A 21,559-nucleotide genomic window follows, 5' to 3' on the forward strand; every position below is an offset into this window, starting at 1 on the left:
TTAAAAAAAATTAAAAGCCTGTCAAAAAAAATCAAGTCGAAAAAGGAAATAAAATAATTTAATTTAATATTTTACATACTTTAGCTATATCTGATAAATAAAAGCAAATAAATAAAATATATTTACTAAATCATTTTAGTTAACACACGTAGAACGGAACGACTACGAGTACTATATTGTCTATGGTTAACTACCGTACATGTGAGTCAGTACAGTGTTTATTTTACTATCAAACTTTAATTAGTCGCAAAAAATACGAAATATTAGTTTGTAAATAACTAAAATTAAATACTAAAGGTAATTAAGTTGTTAAAATATTATCAAAAAACATAAGTCATTTGACAGTAACAAAAATGGCGGAATCGTCCCCGCGTGTTTCCTTCCCGCGCACGTCGTGCTAGGTGGAAGTTGGTCATGGTCGTCCGCCAAACGGAAAGCCGCCATGATGGCTTTCTGTAAAGTACGCTCAATATGTAAAGTTTCGTTATTGTTTTTCATTAATTGTGACTGAGTGCGTGCAAAAATTAACCATGGGAACGAACTAGAGTGTGCAAAGTGTAGTTTACGGTCCTTTGGGACCTCCTGGAGGAGCTATAAAGTGTTTTATTAGTGCATTTTAGTGTCGACGCTAGCGTGTTTTGTTCTGTCAACAAAATGTCGAAGCTCTCGTTTAGGGCGAGGGCCCTGGATGCGTCGAAACCAATGCCCATATATCTCGCCGAGGAGCTTCCGGATTTGCCGGACTACTCGGCGATTAATCGTGCAGTACCTCAGATGCCCTCTGGAATGGAAAAAGAGGAGGAAAGTGTAAGTATTTTGCGCATTTATTGTGCAGTCATTGAAAGTACTGTGTGGTCGGCCATTATGTTTTTGTTTCATACGCTCACCGCTAGAGGCGTTTTAATTTGTCCGAAACTGTGTTATTTTTGCGAATATCTTCAAATGTAAGCTATTTACAAGCTGGGAAGCTTCGAAATCTAGGGCAAAATATTATAAAAAACCTATAAAATTCACGCGCCACCGGATTTTAGCGAAAATAGCGTATTGTCAAAATTTGGCGCGTACCTGCCACATGGTATTAAATGATACGGTTTCGATACCCGTGCTCTCTTAAATTCGATTTTCTCGCTGAATATGCGACGTAGAGAGCTGATTTTTTGCGGTTAGCTAGCCAGATAAATACGGACTCCGTAAGACAAAAATCTCTTGTTGCCGGCCTTTCGATCATGTGTTATTTGTTTACAAACAATACGTATGCCGGTACGCGTAGTGACAATTTGTTTGAATTTTTATCATCCCAACTAATATTATAAATGCGAAAGTAACTCTGTCTGTCTGTCTGTCTGTCTGTCTGTCTGTCTGTTACGCTTTCCCGCTTAAACCTCGCAACCGATTTTGATGAAATTTGGCATAGAGATAGTTTGAGTCCCGGGAAAGAACATAGGATAGTTTTTATCCCGGTTTTTGAAACAGGGACGCGCGCGATAAAGTTTTTCTGTGACAGACAAAATTCCACGCGGGCGAAGCCGCGGGCGGAAAGCTAGTTCTTCATAATTATTGAATTACTATCAAATTAACCTTGTTAAGCAGAGCTGGTGTTTCTTATTAGATTTTATTACATTAACTAAATAATATAAAATCGTAATAAACTTATGAAGATATGAACCCACAATACTTAGTGAATTGATGATTCTATCATTGCATTTTGCGAATATTATCTTTATTACATGTTTTTAGTAAACTAGATAAGTTTTATTTTAACAATTATACAAGTAAATCTTTTATTTATTGTATTGTGATGAAATACTTCTACTCAAAACTACTTAACAAACTCGCTTGTTCATCTTCGTTGATATTTTTTATTCTTGATTGTTGTCATATTTTATTGTTGAATATTTTTCTTAATGAGAAAATTAATAAGAAAGCATCCCTGCAGTGATTTTAAAATATTTTTAATACATTGAAGCATAGATAGTTTAAAGAATATATGGGATTAGCTTATATCAGATAGAATCAATAGTAAATAACTATAATGTTATTGTAAACAAAATTAGATGAGTAATTCAACATTAACTCAATAAATATTTAATTCATTCTGGCTAACTATCAGAAAACGTTGAAATCTTTCAGCTTATTGATATTGAATATTAGCAGAATACCCAATCATTGTCAATATGATTCCAATTATTTACCCTCCTAAACCAACTGAGGGTCTTGCGCTGCTTCTTCTCAGCACTGGCCCATTTATTGTCACGAAGCAGAGGTAGGCTTATAGTAATACTGGGACATGTAAAAGCGCTTTTCAAAAGCCTATTTGCAAAAAAATATTTTCTAGAGTCTAGAACTAGTACTGTAATGCCTAATCTTATATTATTTAATGATATAGCTTGAAATTAATGTGCTGAAGTATTGACTCCATTATAAAATCGAACCCACAATTTAATTACTAGCGATAGACCCCCAACTTTTTACGAGATGAACAGATGATGGCTTAAATAGCTTTTGACGATATTGAATGATTTTCATAAATTAATAACAAAGTAAAAGATTTTTTTGTAAATCGGTAAATTAATATTTTTTAGTTTACCACCTGGTAATCCTAGTTATTGTATGTTATCTCTTCAACATACAGCTAGGTCAATGAACTTTAGAAGTGTGACATTCTTACTAGATATGGGTCATTCCATAAAAATATGTCAATTCTTAGTCCGCGCCACATTTCACATGGAATATTTGTTAATATTTTATTCCAAAATCGTTAAATAACAGCTCACTATGTGTTTTATTCATCACCCATTTATATTTTTTTAAACTGTTTTTAAAACATCTTAAATTCCTTTTAAATGACCCAAAACGTCATTCCCTAGGCATGTCCGTACTCCAAAAGTTTGTGTTTTGGAACCCATATTTATAGAAACATCAACTTGATCCTTTGTTTTAATTAACAAATAATCTATTTAAACGTATATTACACCAAATTCTATTAATATTTTGCGGTTTCAATAAAAATTTTTTTGATTTTCTTAAGTTGAAACAGAGTCCACAGCTTTTAGCGTCATTCCCTCGCCACGCACTGATTTTTATAATTTTGCGCTTTAATATGTATTTAGAGTGAATGACATTTAGTTGAGTTTAGAGTACGATACAAAGTTATCCTCAGACTATACTGGCTTTGTGGCAGCTGTTTTTTAAATTAGTGCAAACGTTCCAGTTGTTGCGGAAACATGTGTTAATCCAGTCACTTCGTCATTCCCTAGTTGAGTAGCTTTATTGATTACAATAGGAAATTGTATATAATTTAATAGTATTTACGTGTGGTTTTTCGGCTAGTTTTGGCACATCGTATTAAGCAACTTATAATATAAAGTAAATCTGCATTTATGTTAAGTATTACTCCAAATCGTCAGACCCTAGACCGTCAGGCCCTAGTTTTAAACGACGCTAGGGACTAAGTTACTAGTTAGGGAATTATATTTTTTATATTTTGATAATAACAAAACAACTACATTAAGTATTTATCTTACCTATAAATGTTAAGGTTATAAGTTTTATACTTTATTAAAAGTCATATTCGAGTAATGTAGTATGAAAAAATTTAAAATTATAATTTCTCCTAAAATAAAGCATAAAGTGACTGGCCCTTTTAGACATAACATAATTAATTAATAAACTATAATTTACACTAATAAAGTATTCAAAAGCATCTTAAAAAAGGTTAGGACAAAATGACGTCGAAAATATACAGATTTTTACGGAATGACCCATATAGGTTTATGTGCAGCAGACACATTTTGAGCTAAACATTAGCATCTTTAGCCGTGGAAATAGGACTACTATTATAAATGTTTTGGTTCTGTTTAATTTACATAAATGGTGGTGTCAGATTTAAAAATTCAGTCTAGAGATTGATTGAGATTAAATGAATTATGCATAGTAATAATAAAATAGTATCAAGAATTTTGAATAAACTTTTTTGATGCAGTTAATTTTGGGATAGTTGAGAGGTGTCTTTACTATATTGTTTATTAACTGGTGTAATACAGATGGTTTTGCATTGGCATATCTAGGGATCTTATTCAGTGGCTTGGCCCCTGATATGCCATGTCATGTGCGATTCGATTAGTATCATAGCTTGTGAGTTAGTACTAAAACTATCATCTTCAAATCAGTAGACCAACACCAGTCCATTCAAGGGGCCGTGCTACCCCGGCCCCCCGCTTTATACGCGCATATCATTGTGTTTTTGGCACTGTTAAGAACCCCTCAAATGCGAGGCTGACTCGCACTTGGCTGATGTTTTATTATGGACTTGAACTCTCACTAAGGCATTTTAACTGATGTTATGAAACATAACTTACGACCAGTTCGCCCTTGAAGGTACCGCAATTTTTTTATGAGCATAGTATTGTATACTCACAGTGTACAAGTTACAAGGCCTAAAGAATAGTATCATAATGACTTTGCAACCTGATATAAACGAATTAACTAATAACTGTATGACATGACTGTGTTAGTTACTTAATGACGTCATTTGTGTACAATAGACCAAGAAATTAGCAGGTTTTTGTAACGCTATTTTCGTCTAAGAAGACACTTATTAGGCAAGAATTTTAGTACCTATGGAATTTATATTGCACAAATTGCTAACAGTCCCGTTAACCCCTCGTACTAAGCTAAATATGCTTGTGTTACGAGTGGGTTAACCACAATAGTGCAGTGGGTGACAGGGTCAGAAGAACCCGCGTTCTTCTGATCTTCTCGCTACTTTGACTTAAGGTACAAAGTCCCCTAGATGGGGCTGGGCGTCCACAATAGTCCTCCATCGCGTTCGGTCTTGAGCTTCGCGTTTGATCTCGCTCCAAGTCTTGCCGATCTTCTTCGCCTCGTCTGCCAAGTTTGTTTGGGGCGACCACGATCTTCTCGCTAAGTTAATCGTATTACTAGTGGGTTCACCACAATAGTCTAGTGGGCGGGTTAGAATTATTAGAAAAGGTTAGAACCCGCGTTCATCGGATCTCGAGTCGGCCAGTCCGACATCGAAACCATATGGCTATCTATTGTCGCTTCAAACTTAAATTCGACTTAACTCTTGACAAGGCTCTGGTGGCCAGAGCCCACATCAATTTGAACTTTAAGCTGTGAAGATACGGTTGAAAACCAATGACTTTTTTATCCTGAAGGGTTAATCTCATTAGAAATAATCTGAAACGTTTTTCCGAGTTCATTATGTTATCAAAAGTCAATAAATCCATTTCTTATCTTGTACAAGATGTTTTTAAGGTTATCTGAGTGCAAAAGCGGCTTATCTAATATTAAAATAATGATTGTTAATTGATTTAGATCTATTTTTAAAGATTACGCATGAATTGCGTTCGTCGAATATAACTAATTAAACTTACGCCCGTATTCACAAATATTACTCTGGGTCTAACATTACTCTGAGGTCTCACAGTGCGCGTGGATGCTCAGGGTGACACACGACCAATCACAGAGCTCTATTCAACGCTGTGTTCGATTTGCTGCTTCACTTAAGCAAGCATCGTTTGTGAATACGGGCGTTAGTACGCGCGTAGAAACTGTCATAATATATTTTATTGGATATTCTTTTTTTAGAATAAGACGAGAAGGTATGAAAAGGTAAAAGAGTAGTATGCTTGGTGAATTCAAAGTAGGTACGCGCCAGCTATCGTTTTTTGGAAGTTACAAACTTTGATTCCCTTTTTATCCCCAAGAGGGTTTCTTTTTATGGCTATTTATATCGAACTTCCAATTTTCAAGCGCTTTACCTTTTAAAATGGTGGCTTTTTTACCAACCAAAACCCCTTTCTCGGTATTATTTTGTCCGCGTGAAATTTTGAACTTTGTCAGCTTTAATAAAAATGATCAATTACCTACATACGTCAGATCATAATCTAACGGAGTTCATAATTTTACGGTGACATATTCAAACCTTTCGCAAATCTGTTCTAATATGACTAAGAACTAACTACCTACCTGCCAAAATTCGGCTCCATCGATCCATTCGACCTTTGGAGATTTATTGTTTAGTCAGAAGCGGATGAATGGGTGACCTTCCTTTAGGCCGGCTCCATACTTTGGCACCAAAATTGGCCCTAACGCCACTCGTCCGTGTGGCTCTAGAAAATGTTTGTCCAACATTGGGCCAATATTATTCTCTAGCTAGAAGTTTAGAACCTATGTTAAGGTCAACTTGTGATGACCTTCCAAAAGTCAACGCGCACGTTCAAAATTTCTTTCAAACTCGAGTCTTAGATTGTTTGAACTTTATTATACCATTCATACATTTTAACCAGTTACTTGTCGTTCTATCTCAACTTGCAAAAAAAAGGTACTCAAAAAACTCGTTCGCTACTCAGCAACGTAAAAAACTATAGTACTCGTCCTCCAAGACGACACAGCCCATTGGTGATTTATCAATCTAGCCATATTAAGTTTCTTAGTCATGCTGACGACAAAAACTGAATGACGCGTGTACAATTAGGTTTACCTACTTAGCCAATATTTTCTCCTGAAGCTGTAATAGGGTCTGCGTTTAAAATTATTTATTTTATTTGTACTGTCGACGATATAACCACAGAATAATAATAAGTACTACGTACAGAAGTTTTACTTCGCGAAGATATTTAAAAAAATGTATGCTCAATGTCATTAACAATATGGTGTAATTTAGCCTGTCTCAAGAGTCAAGCACCATTTTGTTGACAAACGTCAGTGATCGGCACTGCGCCGAAGCTATAGGGCTGACTTCGGTAAAATGATGTGACGCGAGGTGCCAAACTGCGGAAAATGGCGGAGGAAATACATGATTTAGCATGAATTAACATGAATTATTAACTACTTATTTACCTCTCAGTGTCTTGAGGCAACTTAAAAAAGTACATTCTGTGTTTTTATTATTATTTAGGCAGTTAAATACTGCACAGTACACCATTTTCTTTATTTTCTTCCATCATACACAAGAATACGCGTGCGTGAGTCAATGTTCGCTCGTATGTGAGGCCTTGTTGAATAGTAGGTATCCTGTAGGTGGGCCATCGTGCGTGTTTTGTTTTCGATGTAAACTCGCGGAGATGAACAGGCCTGATATAACTGACACATTTTTATTTCAACTGTTTAAGGTGCCATATTGATAAGCTTTATTATGCTGACGTCATTACAACAAGATTTCCTTATTTAGGGACTAGATTACGACCTTAATAATGTGCAAGGATTTCATCATCATCATTTCAGCGTCCACTGCTGAACATAGGCCTCCCCCAATGATTTCCAATTCTATGTTGACCGGTTGCTAACGGCTTGCATCCACCGCTTTTCTAAGGATAAGCGCTAGGATATTAGCAATATTTTTCTTATGTTAGGTATTATGTTATTATAACAAAATCCCATAAACCCATTCATTCAAGTCATAATACTGCGACAGAGAATTTATTACATAATCGCGCATCACGGGTAATGTCGTGTTCGCGTTGATTAATGACTATACGAAATCCTTTGATTGATCGTCTGGCTTCATTCGATATTAGTTTCGAAGAATGCATTATGCTTCTCAAATGATTTAGCCCCGTCCCACTGTTGGGAAAAATCTCACCCACGAGTTATGTGATTTACAGCCAAAGCTATTGACAACAGAGTTAGACTGCTTCCGAAGATCTAGTGATCAATTCTTAGTTGCGATTAGTATTTAGCTCATGGTTAGTAGGTATTATCATCTTCAAATTGGTAGCCCAACATCCTGGAGGGCGTGTCACCTGGCCCTTCTGCTATACAGGGTGGAAACGATAAGTGATCTCATTCGATTATTTCTAAACTACACAAGATATCGACAAACTGATTACTGATCCTGAAAGTGCTTCACGAACTCTTTCAAACGATATCAGTAATAGGTTACAGAATTACTGGATCTATCCAAAAATTCAATGTTTTCAGCCTCCATACTAAATGTATGCCACTATGCTAGCCACACAATATTAGAAGTGTTATTTTTTTCATTAAATAACAAACACTTAAAATTAAATCGTAAATTGCATTCTTATTTAAAATTATTCATGGAAAACATTGGCTTTAAGCTTTACTTGCTATAATATTATCAAGACATGACTCATGTCACATGAGTGCCATGACTGTGGCAGTAGTAATTGTATGGAACTTGGAAACATTGAATTTTCGGATAGATCCAGTTTATTTTGTAACCTATTATTGGTACCGTTGGATAGAGCTCGTGAAGCACTTTCAGGATCAGTAACTAGTTTTTGGATATCTTGAGTTTAGAAATAATCGAGTGAGTGAGATCACTTATCGTTTCCACCCTGTATACGCACATGGGTTACCTACTTGAAACAAAAAAACTTAAGAACCTTTCATTCTAAATCGATCATCTCGGTTACAACAGTTCTTGCCAAAAAAACTCGATACAAACCAGACACTCGTAGCTGACCTGCCCAGTTACTTAATGATTATAATGTATTGCACCAGGTTAGATTACAAATGGAATATTATTTAAACTGGTTTTATCCAGGCGTTTGATAGCGTACTTATTATAAGTAACTAGAGGTGATTGGTAAATTATTCAAGTTATTGAACTCTTGAGTACAAAAAATGGCTAGAATACATGTTATCATCATACCCACATGGGAATTGAACCCTCTTCCTTCTAATCGAACTCTAACCACTAGAACCAGTTTTTACTTCTGCTTGAAGAAGAAATCCATAATACGGATCCCAGATTGCAGACCAAGAGCTAGTTAGCTAAGCTCGCACAACTGACGCAGTTTTCCATAGTTGTGTGCAAACTGCAAACTATACAAACACTATGCGAGCTTAACACTTGTTCTGCAACTGGCATTACTTCTGCTTGAAGATAAAACAATAAAAAATCTAACCAAAGCCATCAGCAGATTTATCTTGCAACCTCCATTTTACAACCAACAATGCCCGCCAGAGTAATCTGCGATTCCGCGATAGTTATTTTAGATTTCAGCCGTACACCCAACTTCAAATTGAAATGTTGATCAGACGATCCCATTCCGTGCGCGAAGCGGAGAAACTCAAGGAAAACTGTAGATCACATCGGAATGAGTAACGAGACTGTAACCAAATACAGATAACTTTGCATGTTAAGATGCTAATTTATTAAGAGCATGTCCTCGATATACTCTAAGGAACTGGCAAACGTTACTATGAGGTCTCACATTGCGCATGGACAGTGGTGACACACGAACCAATCACAGAGCTCTATTCAACGCTGTGTGTTCGATTTGCTGTTTCAATTAAGCATCGTTTGTGAATACGGGCGTTAGTTTGTTCCTAGGGTTCTTACACACGAACAGCATTTTGCTGTCGACGCATGTAACTGCAGTCGACGTCAGAAGGCGACGGCTAGCTGTCGACATGCTGCCGACGTGCTGTCGACGCGTTCGCGGCTGCCGCCGGCAGGTGGCGACAGCTAGCCGCCTCCGCCATTTTGAAGGTCAACTGTCAGTAGTCCAGGAGCTTACACGCACACCTAATGAGTTCCGAACAAATTGATTCGGAATTGCTAAAAAATTTATGCTGTCAAAAACAATGAAATAATATGGAACTCGAATTTAGAAGGCTACCATAATAAAACATAAAAAAATAGAGCATGGGCGTTGGTGTGTGTAGTCTCGTTCTCTATTCAATAACATTTCTTAAACCCACAATGACCGGTTCTTTCTCTTTCGTCGACGACGCGACGACGGAGTAAATGCAACAACAGTGTTTCTTCAATGAAATCCATTTTCAACTGGCTGGCTCCTGTACAAAGACGTACGCCGACACGGTTGTCGCAGCAAGCTGTCGACTCGTCGACGGCAGACGTCGACGTGTCGACAGCTTGCTGCGGGCACGTCGACGGCTAGCTGCCGACAAGTGACGGCGACTGCGGTCGCCTTTGCTGTCGTCAATGTGCTGCTCGTGTGTAAGAGCTCCTACGTTTCTTCTGAGCACTTGCCAATGTGTTGTCACGAAGCACTGGTAGGGCCCAAAAGATAACGAAATAGGGGCTACCTTTTCATTTTTTTTTTTACGTTAAATGTCAAGTCTTGGTCTAAATTACTAAAAAAGAATTGGCATAGTCATAAAGTTAATACTCCTAGAGAGTGTGGTCTAGTCAATTTGGTGTTTAAAAATTTAACGGAACTAATCCCACGCTCTGCAACTCCTGTGTAGCCAGGGTCTACAGTAGGCATGGAAATTATTGCTATTTTTCATTCATTTTCATTATATGAAATGATGATTCTTTTTCATATGATTTCACATGCGAAATTTCACAGGCAATGATTTTTATTCGCAGTGTTTTAATATAGCTCTTTCATATAATGTGCTACTTTTAATTAAGTATGAATTATGATAAACGATTGCTAATTAGCTAAAATATGAAATGTAACAATATCTGTTTCATTTTATTTCACAGAACAGTATGTATGCAACAATCAATAACCGCGCGACTAGTGAAAAATCATTCATTTCATCTGTCTGCTATTTAATGAAATCATACGAACCACGACAAGGAAATCTAAACCTTACACCTTTGAGTTTAAAGTTCATATTTAAAATGCCCAGTTTCGTCCGTCATCACATCTCTTGTCCTTTTCTAACACGCACATGATCAAATCATTCCTTCTTACTCGCTCGGTCGCTTCGCAGAGCTGCGCTCACGGACTTCGCTCGAATGAATGAATGAAATTCATGTGATTCGTGATTTCATTGACTGTGAAATTATAGCAGTCTATGTGAAGTAAAATACCAGGTGTGATTAATGAAATTCATTTCACATGATTTTTCACCTGCTATTCATGAAATGTTCCATGCCTAGTCTACAGCTTGACCCCCCAGTAAAAACCCAACCAGTGAAAGCGAAGTTTGTCCCAGGGGAATTATTCCCATCTAAAGATCTGTGATTGATTCAAATATTAAAATTCTGCCAATCATATGCTTGAAATAATGTGGGTTAGATTAGATTCTCACGAGAGATTAGATCGGCTGAGATGATATCATGTAGAATTTTCATCTGATTGTTAAAATAAACGAGGGCAGTTTCCATTCAACCGAATTGGAATTCGTTAGTTTCGAGTCATACCTAAGGTAGATCATCTTCTTCTTCTGACAACAAACCTACACAGTGTTAGCCCAAAACTCCGCCACAAGAGTGGCGTTGTCAGCAGCATTCATTAAATCCTCCTGCGTGCAATTGCTCGGGCACTCAGGGCACGACATCATGTAGGTCTAGGGCATTATTGAAGTTAAGACTTAAGTTAGTTAATGTATTAAGTTAAGATTCTGTAGGGTACGTACATCGCATATTCATTTTATTAAACTAGGAGAACGGTGTGGGACGTTTCGATTACTTAGTATTTTATAGTGACTGAACAATCTTAAAAGAAATATATGTATTGTTCAGTTGTTTGTTTTCCTAAATAAATTTTAAAAAAGACCTAAAGCACGCCTAAATTGACCCCTAACTACAAGAAATAAATACAGATTTATCTACCTTAATTAACTAAGCTAAGCTAGCTACGCCTACTAACCTGAACAAATAATACCACTATCCCTGATGTAATCCTCCAAAGCTTTTGTTAAGCCAGTCTCAACTCAATAGACAAAGTAAATTCTATTTCAATTAGTATTCAACGCTGTAGACGGACCGCGAAAGCCCGTAGGTAAGGCTGGGGTTTGATAAGAGCGGAGAGGATGATTAAAAAAAGGGGCCAATCCTGATGTGGAATTGTGTAAAGCAATCATTATCATTTGACAGTTCATAACGTACGATTATTCTGTCAATCGCTTTGTTCAACTGACTTTATCGTACGTTATGAACTGTCAAATGATTACGATTGCTTTACACAATTCCACCTTTTTTCTTTTATCTACAATGACACACTTATTTACATAATAATTATCTCCAAACAACAGCATTTTATTTGCATTTTTAGAGACACCGCTAAGAATTTGAAAAGCCATAAAATTTTACGTTTCTTTAGTTAGGCCATTCACATGTTTCCACTTACAGATATAATTTTATATCTTTTTTAATGTTGCTGAACAAGTTTAGTAAGTTTACGAGCTTGAAAATACTTGAAATTAATTTATAAGTGACCCCTATGGTGACACATAATATGAATTTTATTTTCATATGAGTCACTTAAAAATTAGGGATTGACGGTGAAAACAGGCATAGAGCTATCATTTGGCCGCTTCCTATTAACCACTGACTTACCATAAACGCGTATCCAGGGAACGTTCCCTCTGTACCATAATAACGATAAAAGATGACGTAAGCGGTATAAAAGGTCGCTAAGGGACCCATTTAAGGGAAAATGCCCGTTCTATTATCTTTGAGAAACGGCCATAGGATCGACCGAGTAGGTAGACCTGTGAATAAGGCTTCTTAGAACAGAACTTATGGGTCTTTTACCTGCATTTTTTTAGCTAAAACTGGTTAGATTCTAAAATTGGCAACTTACCAAACCTGTTTTGTAAAGTATCTAGAGCCACGATATAATTATGATATTTTTATCTGATATTTAAAACCATTTTTTTTTTAATTTCATCAAGTTGTGAAATAATCTAAGATGTTTTTATAGTATGTCATTGGAAATAATGGCTTGAGTGGTCACTTCATTGGTCAACAATTGGGTCATTCCATCGTTTCGGGTGTTACGTTCGTACACACATATTCAACAATTTCATGTATTTTGAAATAGTATTTTAATAATGTTAGTGCCTTAATCTGTCCGTTTTTAGTTGTTTTATCTAAATAATAAAGTTTGTACAGCTTACAATGTAAGATAACGAAAATATGAGTCGAAAAGTGTGCGTTTCGGGCGTTACGAGATTTTGCCTCTATGTTCTGACTGTTGCTGCATTTACTCAAAATTTAGCGAATTTTCTTAAGGAATCATACCTAAAACTTACAGGACTTCTAAAGTATGACATTTACAAACTATGTAACATACAATCACTGTTAAATAAAACGTTTAACTATTTTTTTATAAATTTTTTCTTTGTTTCGGGTGTTACACTGGTTCTGTTTCGGGTGTTACGAGTACGAAAATTCAACGAGTTTTATCGATAAAATCGGTGTTTTATTAGTCTCTAGGTACTACAAAATAAGGAGTACAACAAATAAACACAAATAGAGCGAATTCTGGTTTGAAATTACGAAGCAGTTTTTTTTTTAAATATACAAAGTTCAAGTTTAATTTTTCCTCAGAATATAGCTTTTTCTATTGTTTTTGGCTTGAAATAGCATTACATTAATTTCTAATTACGATATTTATTGGAAATGTCAAACATCGACACTTTTTAGCAATACCTTAATTTTAGTGTTAAGTCGACATTTCAAAAAAGTCTTAAATTGAGAAATATGACTCCTTTTCCGATGCCAGCGCTAGTGGGAGGTCAAAGGACTCTCACAGTAATACTTTTTCACTTCTCCAAGCAATATACACACATGATCGAAATATAAATAAAAATGTAATACCCGAAACGTTTCGGGTGTTACAGTTTTTAATCAAGAAAGAAACATACTAAATTAGTATCATGCTCAGATATTAGTTAGTATTTGAAATCATTACTACCATGACCTTACTTTTACCAAATATTGTTACCCTAATCCATGTGTAAGGTACAATAATAAAACAAATACCTGTTTTTCTGTTTCGGGTGTTACATCGCCGAAGTAACAAGAAAACACACTTAAAACTTGATAATTATCCATTTTTTTGGGACTATGATGCTATCTACCAATACTATGATAAATACCCTCGAATCATATAGTGGCAAAACGTTTCACAGATTGATAGTTTTTTTTAAATCGTATTACCAATAATAAGAGAGAAAATGATCATTCAGACAGTTGACTTAAGTATAGACTTTGAAGACTAATAACTTAAAAATTACTTGTTTCTTTCAGTTTTTTTTGTTGCACATTATAATTTGGAATGTTTACTTTCAAAATTCATCGGATTTAATGTGAAAAGAACATATTTAGTTTTTTACCCTCGGTAACATTTGTCATGGAATGACCCAATTGTTTTATTTTTGTTAGTTCCACGTCGAATGTATGTTATCGGCTAAGTATAGAATACCTTTTACATTATTGTACAAATGATGACACACTCCGTCAAAGTCTAATGAAGCGTCTTTTGTATTTATTTTGTCACTAGCGGCCGCCCGCGACTTCGCATGCGTGGATCCCGTTTTACCTTCTTAGGGGTTGAATTTTGCAAATCTCGCCGTAAAACCATCCATGGACTTCAACGAACATTGAAATAAAAAGAATTGATAAAATTGGTCCATGCGTTGTTGAGTTATGCCCTTACCAACACATTTTGCGATTCATTTTTATATTAAAGAAGATTAAATTTTATTTTGCCATAAAAATGTGTTTGTTGTTTGATATACTGGCCATTGTATCCAGTTCAAAACTAGCTTCTACCAGGGGCTTTGCTCGCTCTCGTCGTAATTTTGTCTGTACAGATTTGATCAAGGGTTTAAAATATTTTAACACCGAACCACAGAATAATAATAAGTACTACGTACAGAAGTTTTACTTCGCGAAGGTATTTAAAAAAATGTATGCTCAATGTCATTAAGGCTTGGTATTTCTGCTAAAGTAGGTATTTCGCGCTGTCAAAATCTGCGCGCGCAATACTTCGCCGAAGACAGCGCGCCAAAGAGCTCTCGCGGCTACACAGTATAGAAATACGCAGTTGGTTAGGTTAGGTTGACTTCCTTCCGTTCAAGCGTCACACTCACAGCACTTTCTAATACAAATCATATCCAAGTGATACAAATTAAAACAACTTTCAAAATTTTTGGGAATATATTTTAGAATCGAATAAATATAGAATATAACTGCCAAAGTAAACACGGTTCAAAGAGGCGTGGCGTCACCCGACCTTCCGGAAGTTCCGCGCCGGCTAAAAGAATTTCAAGATTACGTCACCCGACCTATCGGTAGATCCTCGGGAGCTTGAGCGATTGGAAAAACATTTTATGATCAGTTACTCGTAGTAGCGATTATTTAGAGCTTGGATAATAAATTATAGTAGTTGCAATTCACAAAGCTTTGCATGTGGTTAATTACATTAATCAGTACACGCATCAATTTTGTTCAGTCTTTTTGTTTATTAATAAATAAAAATATCATACTAAAATTGCATACATATTTGTTTGTATTGGTCTGGGTGTTTTCTTTCCATAATTTATGTATAACGTATGTACGGGGCTCTGTATCGATAATCACTATGAGCAATGAGCATCACACACTGTTACCTGGAGTGCATTACCGCAGCAAAATTTTTATAAATGTTGTGCTTTAGAGAGTCGAGAGTGTAGCAGATAATTAGTCCATCGTGAGCAGAAATTTGTCCACTAATAGCAAAATTCGTTCAAATTATAGTTTTAAAGTTATTGGCTAGAAGATTCTTTTATCTTGCAGCTTAGACCTTTAGCTACAGACCTTAGACAGTATTTTTGAAACATTCTTACGCATGGTGGAGGAAGGGACGCTCTAGAGCAGTGGTTCTTAACCGGTGGTCCGCGGACCACTGGTGGTCCCTGGAGGCATTCCAAGTGGTCCACGATGTGCACTTGCACACCTTGGTCAAAACCACTTTTAACTGATTTTTGCAGTCAAACTGGTTTTGACCGATTATGAGGTGGTCCCTGACAAGACAGAAATTTGGTAAAATGGTCCCTCATGACTTAAAGGTTAAGAACCACTGCTTTAGAGACTCAAAACTACAAGGATACACATGAACTCCAGTTTTAAATCCGTTAATATCTGCTGCATCTGCCATGTTTTTGGCTATAAGATTCTTCTATCTTACGGCTTAGACCTTTAGCTACAGACCTTAGACAGTATTTTTGTGAAAATTCTTACGCATGGTGGAGGAAGGGACGCTCTAGACACTCAAGTCTACAAGGAGTCACATCAACTCCAGTTTTAAATCCGTTGACATCTGCTGCATCTGCCATCTTTTTGGGTAGAAGATTCTTCCATCTTGCAGCGTAGACCTTTAGCTACAGACCTTAGACAGTATTTTTTTGAAAATTCTTACGCATGGTGGAGGAAGGGACGCTCTAGACACTCAAGTCTACAAGGAGTCACATGAACTCCAGTTTTAAATCCGTTGACATCTGCTGCATCTGCCATCTTTTTGGCTAGAAGATACTTCTATCTTGCAGCTTAGACCTTTAGCTACAGACCTTAGACAGTATTTTTGAAACATTCTTACGCATGGTGGAGGAAGGGACGCTCTAAAGACTTAAGTCTACAAGGAGTCATATGAACTCCAGTTTTAAATCCGTTGACATCTGCTGCATCTGCCATCTTTTTTGGTAGAAGATTCTTCCATCTTGCAGCTTAGACCTTTAGCTACAGACCTTAGACAGTATTTTTTATTATTTATTTGTGTCAGTGTGCTCTTCTAAAGAGTGTAAGACGATTGTATGTAGGTACTATTAAAATGTAATTTTAACTCATTGGTTTTGTCTCATATTTGAGGAATGTACTATGTATCATGAGTAGAGTCTTCGTTTAAAAGGATGCGAACGATTTTCAATAGGTAGACAAAATTGATAATTCTTAATTATCAAAAATTTAAGCTTTCTCCAGTAACACTGATATTATTATACTGTGACTCATCAAAGTCATCATTGTCAAAAATATTGACAAATCGCGAACTGTCACGGCCAAAAAACTGACACGCGTCCGTCCTCCGTAAGCGCCACCGCGCGACTGATTGAGATTGTCCAAGCCGTCATGGACGATTTTTTCCACATTTTCTAACATAGTAACTAAATAAGACGCAATATAAAAATTTCATCCGTTAAAAGCCCTCAAGTTATTTCTGAACTTTAGTTTAGTAAAAGATTTAGAATCTCAAATCGCTTATTTTAAAAATAAAACCATAAATAGAAAACGAATAGAGGTAACTTTGGGAATTTATTCTATCGAGTCAACTTCATCAAATCGTGTTTCCATCCGTTAATAGCCCTAGAAAATATCCTCAACTATGCCCAATAAAAATCTTAGCCTTTAATTTTACTGTTTAGTACCTCAAAAATGAAAAATGAAAACCTCATTTTCGCCATTTTCTCTGCTACCCGGCCTTAATAATATGGTGTAATTTAGCCTGTCTCAAGAGTCAAGCACCATTTTGTTGACAAACGTCAGTGATCGGCACTGCGCCGAAGCTATAGGGCTGACTTCGGTAAAATGATGTGACGTGAGGTGCCAAACTGATGATTTAGCATGAATTATCATGAATAACATTAACTACTTATTTACCTCTCATTGTCTTGAGGCAACTTAAAAAAGTACGTTCTGTGTTTTTATTATTATTTAGGCAGTTAAATACTGCACAGTATTTAGTACACCATTTTCTTTATTTTCTTCCATCATACACAAGAATACGCGTGCGTGAGTCAATGTTCGCTCGTATGTGAGGCCTTGTCGAATAGTATCCTGTAGGTGGGCCATCGTGCGTGTTTTGTTTTCGATGTAAACTCGCGAAGATGAACAGGCCTGACCGAACCCATAAATTAAAGTTACTGCTATCATAAGCTATCTTTCACTCATCGTTTGTATTAGTCGAAAAAGACAAAAATACATTTATTTAAATAAACTTTTCTTATTAATAAGCATCGCATTCACTAAAAACCACGTATTTTAACGTCACAAACCTATACTTCGATTTAATTTATCCAAGGATACTAGATTAACATAACAAAAACACCTACTAATCCTATTTTTTCCTCTTTTGCATAAAACGAGGATAAATTATTTGCATGTCATTTGCCAACCGAGGATTTCCAGGAAAAATCTGTTCGGGGTTGCTACGCAATTTATTTATAAATAATGCAGTCTCAGTTCCCCCTAGATCTTCTTGTTAAATATGCAAAAGTACTGCCAAATAAACTAAGGTTATTGCTGACTTGATTGATACTACGAGCGATGTTCGTTCGGCTAACGTTCGTCGTTCATTAGGACTAAATTAATGTATTATTTCTTATACCCTTTTAAATGTGGCTTGATTAATTTATAATAATATAAATAAATAAATAATACCCTTACAAACATAGGTGCCTGACTACGTTGCATAGAGCACACCAGATCAAACCCACAAAAACTTAATTTATTTATTTAATCGTAATCTTTCTCTATCCTAAACCTGCTTTAAAACTTTTAAATACTTCTAAATATCCTCTCAATCTTAAATGTCCTATGATAACAGGATGGTTAGGCACCCTACGTAACTTACACAATATTTCTATCATAAAAACTTCGATAGAATAAGTCAATTTACCGAAGGTCATAATGTAATAAACTCCGCTCTTTCGGCTCGCTTGAGTACATACATACATCTAGCTAAACACTGGCATCTATGCCATTGTAATAGACGTCATTTTGCCACAGAAATGATTAATGTGTCGACTATACTTAAACCAGCGTTTGCAGTGGGCGTTCGATGAAGCTTTTAACTTTTACCTGTGAAATATTGTGGTCAAAATCTGAAAATGACGTCTCGTTTGACATTTGACCTTTGACGCTGCCGCTGTACTGTGGATATCAGAAGTTGCAATTGGATGACTAAACAAACATGTCTGTAGCAATAAAGCACCTTTTATTACACTTATTTAAAACTAACTTTGCCCGCGACTTCGTACGCGTGAAAATATGTAGTTTGAATAATATTTCCCGTTTTTGCAACATTTTTATTTACTGCTCCACCCCTATGGGCTGTAGGGTGATGTTGTATTAGCCTAAAGGCTTCCTTGATAATATGGCTATCCAACAAAAATAGACATTTACAAATCGGACCAGAAGTTCCTGAAATCCTGAGATTAGCACGTTTGAGCAAAGAAACAAACTCTTCCGCTTTTTAATATTAATAGTAGATACGACTGTCTTTAGCATGATGGCCACGATGTGATGTGATGCCGTGCCATCTCCGACACGTAATTGCCAGCAGGTAAAACTATTTCTGAATAAAAAATCTGCCCTCAATCGTTGGAAGCTAACGTAACATTAATTACTCCGGGCACAGAATCCTATCTCCGATACTATCCTGTTAACGTTCCAGAGCGTATTTTGCCTAGGCGTAATTACGTTTTGGGGACTTCCATTTTGCGTCCCTTTTTTCGTTTCGCAGAACTGTGCGCGGAAAATATTGCTGGAAAGTTTTGCCTTTCCATATTCTGACATTTAGGTCAATGTAAAGTTACTTAGTTATTAGTGAGTGGTGTTAATAGTACTCTTACGCCCGTATTCACAAACGATGCTTGCTAAAGTGGAGCAGCAAATCGAACGCACAGCGTTGAATAAAGCTCTGTGATTGGTTCGTGTGTCCCCTGTGCGTCAACGCGCACTGTGAGACCTCCTAGTAATGTTTGTGAACACGAGCGTTATAATGTAGTATTTATTGCGAATGTTGCTTAACCCTTAACCAAGTTCTGGTGGCCATAGAGCCCACATTAATATTATATTAAGTCCTTGAATCCTTGAATACAAATTCAAATTTTTTATTCACAGTAAAATACATATTGCGTTGAACAAACCAAAACAATCTGGTAGTATCATAAAAAGCTCTCGAATAAGTCTCACAGTACCACTTGGGGTACTCGCAAGGGTATCAGGGTACTGACCGCAAGAAATACTCGATCTTGCCAGCAGTACTTGTCGTCAAACCCGTGGGTATGATAATGGTCATTGATTGGTCGTGTCGCGTACGATACGCGTTAATCAGTTTATAATACAATGAGATGCAGTGGGTTTTCTTTTAATACGTGAAATAGTTGGAAAACCATTTGGTTTACAATTTTTTTTATGCAGATCAAGGCAGGTATTTTAACCGCAATCGCACCTGATGTTAAGTGAGATGCTGTCTAGGATGGTACATAATTAGGGTTTGTACCCGGGTAATCCCGGAACCGAAAGAACCGGGAAAACCCGGGTTTTTTCGACAGCTTAATAACCGGGTTTTAAAAATTCGAAACCCGGTTCTTTCGGTACTTTCGGGTTTTGCATATTTATCTAAAAATCTGTTATAGGTATTAGGCATGAGTCGTAACAAGAACATTGCGAACGTATAGAGAACCTAAAGATATCAGATTAGCTACTAATAAAGATTACCTACTTATTGGTTTTGTATTTTGTTTTTTATTATTATTATGAGATATTTAAATATTTTAAGCATTTTTCTTACAATTTTTTAAAATCACTGGCATATTTTTGTTTGCGCTTACGCTGCGACAGGTTATACAGAAGATTGACGAGTATAACTTGCCACTATGCTTGGCGTTCGTAGACTATGAGAAGGTCTTCGATTCGTTCGGGTCTTGGGCAGTGCTTACAGTCTCTTCAGCGGTGCCGTATTGACTATCGGTATATCGAGGTGCTGAAGTGCTTGTACAAAAACGCCACCATGTCGGTCCGAGTACAGGAGCAGAGCACGAGGACGATTCCTCTGCAGTGAGGCGTTAGGCAGGGAGATGTTATATCTCCTAAACTGTTCACCACTGCATTGGAAGACGCTTTCAAACTCCTTGAATGGAAAGGATTCGGCATAAACATTAATGGCGAGTACATCACTCACCTTCGGGTTGCCCACGATACTGATTGTGGTCATGGCAGAATCGTTGTAAGATCTTGGCACAATGCTCAAAGACCTTAATCGAGTTTCCTAACAGGTAGGCCTGAGGATGAATATGGACAAAACAAAGCTTATGTCCAATGTCCATGTTGCGCCCTACCCAGTTTCGGTTGGGAGCTCAATCCTCGAGATTGTTGACGATCCAGCTAGGTAGGTCCAATTTCGAAAAGGGAGTCAATCGTCGAATCCAACTCGGCTAGGCAGCGTTCGGGTAACTACGCAACATCTTTTCATCCAAAATACCTCAGTGCCTGAGGACGAAAGTCTACAACCAATGTGTGTTACCAGTGATGACTTATGGCTCGGAAACGTGGCCTCTCACTATAGGCCTTATACAGAAGCTCAAAGTTGCACAGCGTGCTATGGAGAGGGCTATGCTCGGTGTTTCTTTACGAGATCGAATCAGAAATGAGGAGATCCGTAAATGAACTAAAATAGCGACTTTAGTTCATTTACGGATCTCCTCATTTCTATGTCAGCGGATTCAGCGGACATATACCCTGACGCGGACGCAGAACTGACGGCCGATGGGGCAGGAAGGTCCTGGAATGGAGGCCGCGTACCGGAAAACGCAGCGTGGAACGTCCACCCACAAGGTGGACCGACGACATCATAAAGGTAGCAGGGAAGCGCTGGACGCAGGCCGCTACCAATCGATCAACATGAAAAGCATTGGGGGAGGTTTATGTTCAGCAGTGGACGTCCTATCCTATGGTTTAAAATTAAATGATGATGATGATGATATTTTTGTGTGAGAGTTGGCAACACTCCTTCTCCTTTATTTGCTTTGCATCTGACAGTCAATATATAAATAGTCAAATATATCGATAAGTTGGATGAAAAAGACTGATTGTGGT

The 21,559-nt window shown here is 36.9% G+C and overlaps 1 protein-coding gene across 1 annotated transcript in view; it reads left to right on the forward strand.

Annotated features, from left to right (window-relative positions):
* The first annotated feature begins 230 nt into the window (after nucleotides 1-230).
* LOC135084793 (uncharacterized) overlaps nucleotides 231-21,559 on the forward strand; it is a 154,637-nt gene continuing 133,308 nt past the window's right edge. Inside the window, exon 1 of the mRNA XM_063979531.1 lies at nucleotides 231-807. Coding sequence (XP_063835601.1) covers nucleotides 655-807 — 153 coding nt within the window. The 5' untranslated portion in view covers nucleotides 231-654. The remainder of the gene's footprint in view (nucleotides 808-21,559) is intronic.

This window comes from Ostrinia nubilalis, chromosome 27 (assembly GCF_963855985.1).
Source record: "Ostrinia nubilalis chromosome 27, ilOstNubi1.1, whole genome shotgun sequence".
NCBI classification, from domain to species: Eukaryota; Metazoa; Arthropoda; class Insecta; order Lepidoptera; family Crambidae; genus Ostrinia; species Ostrinia nubilalis.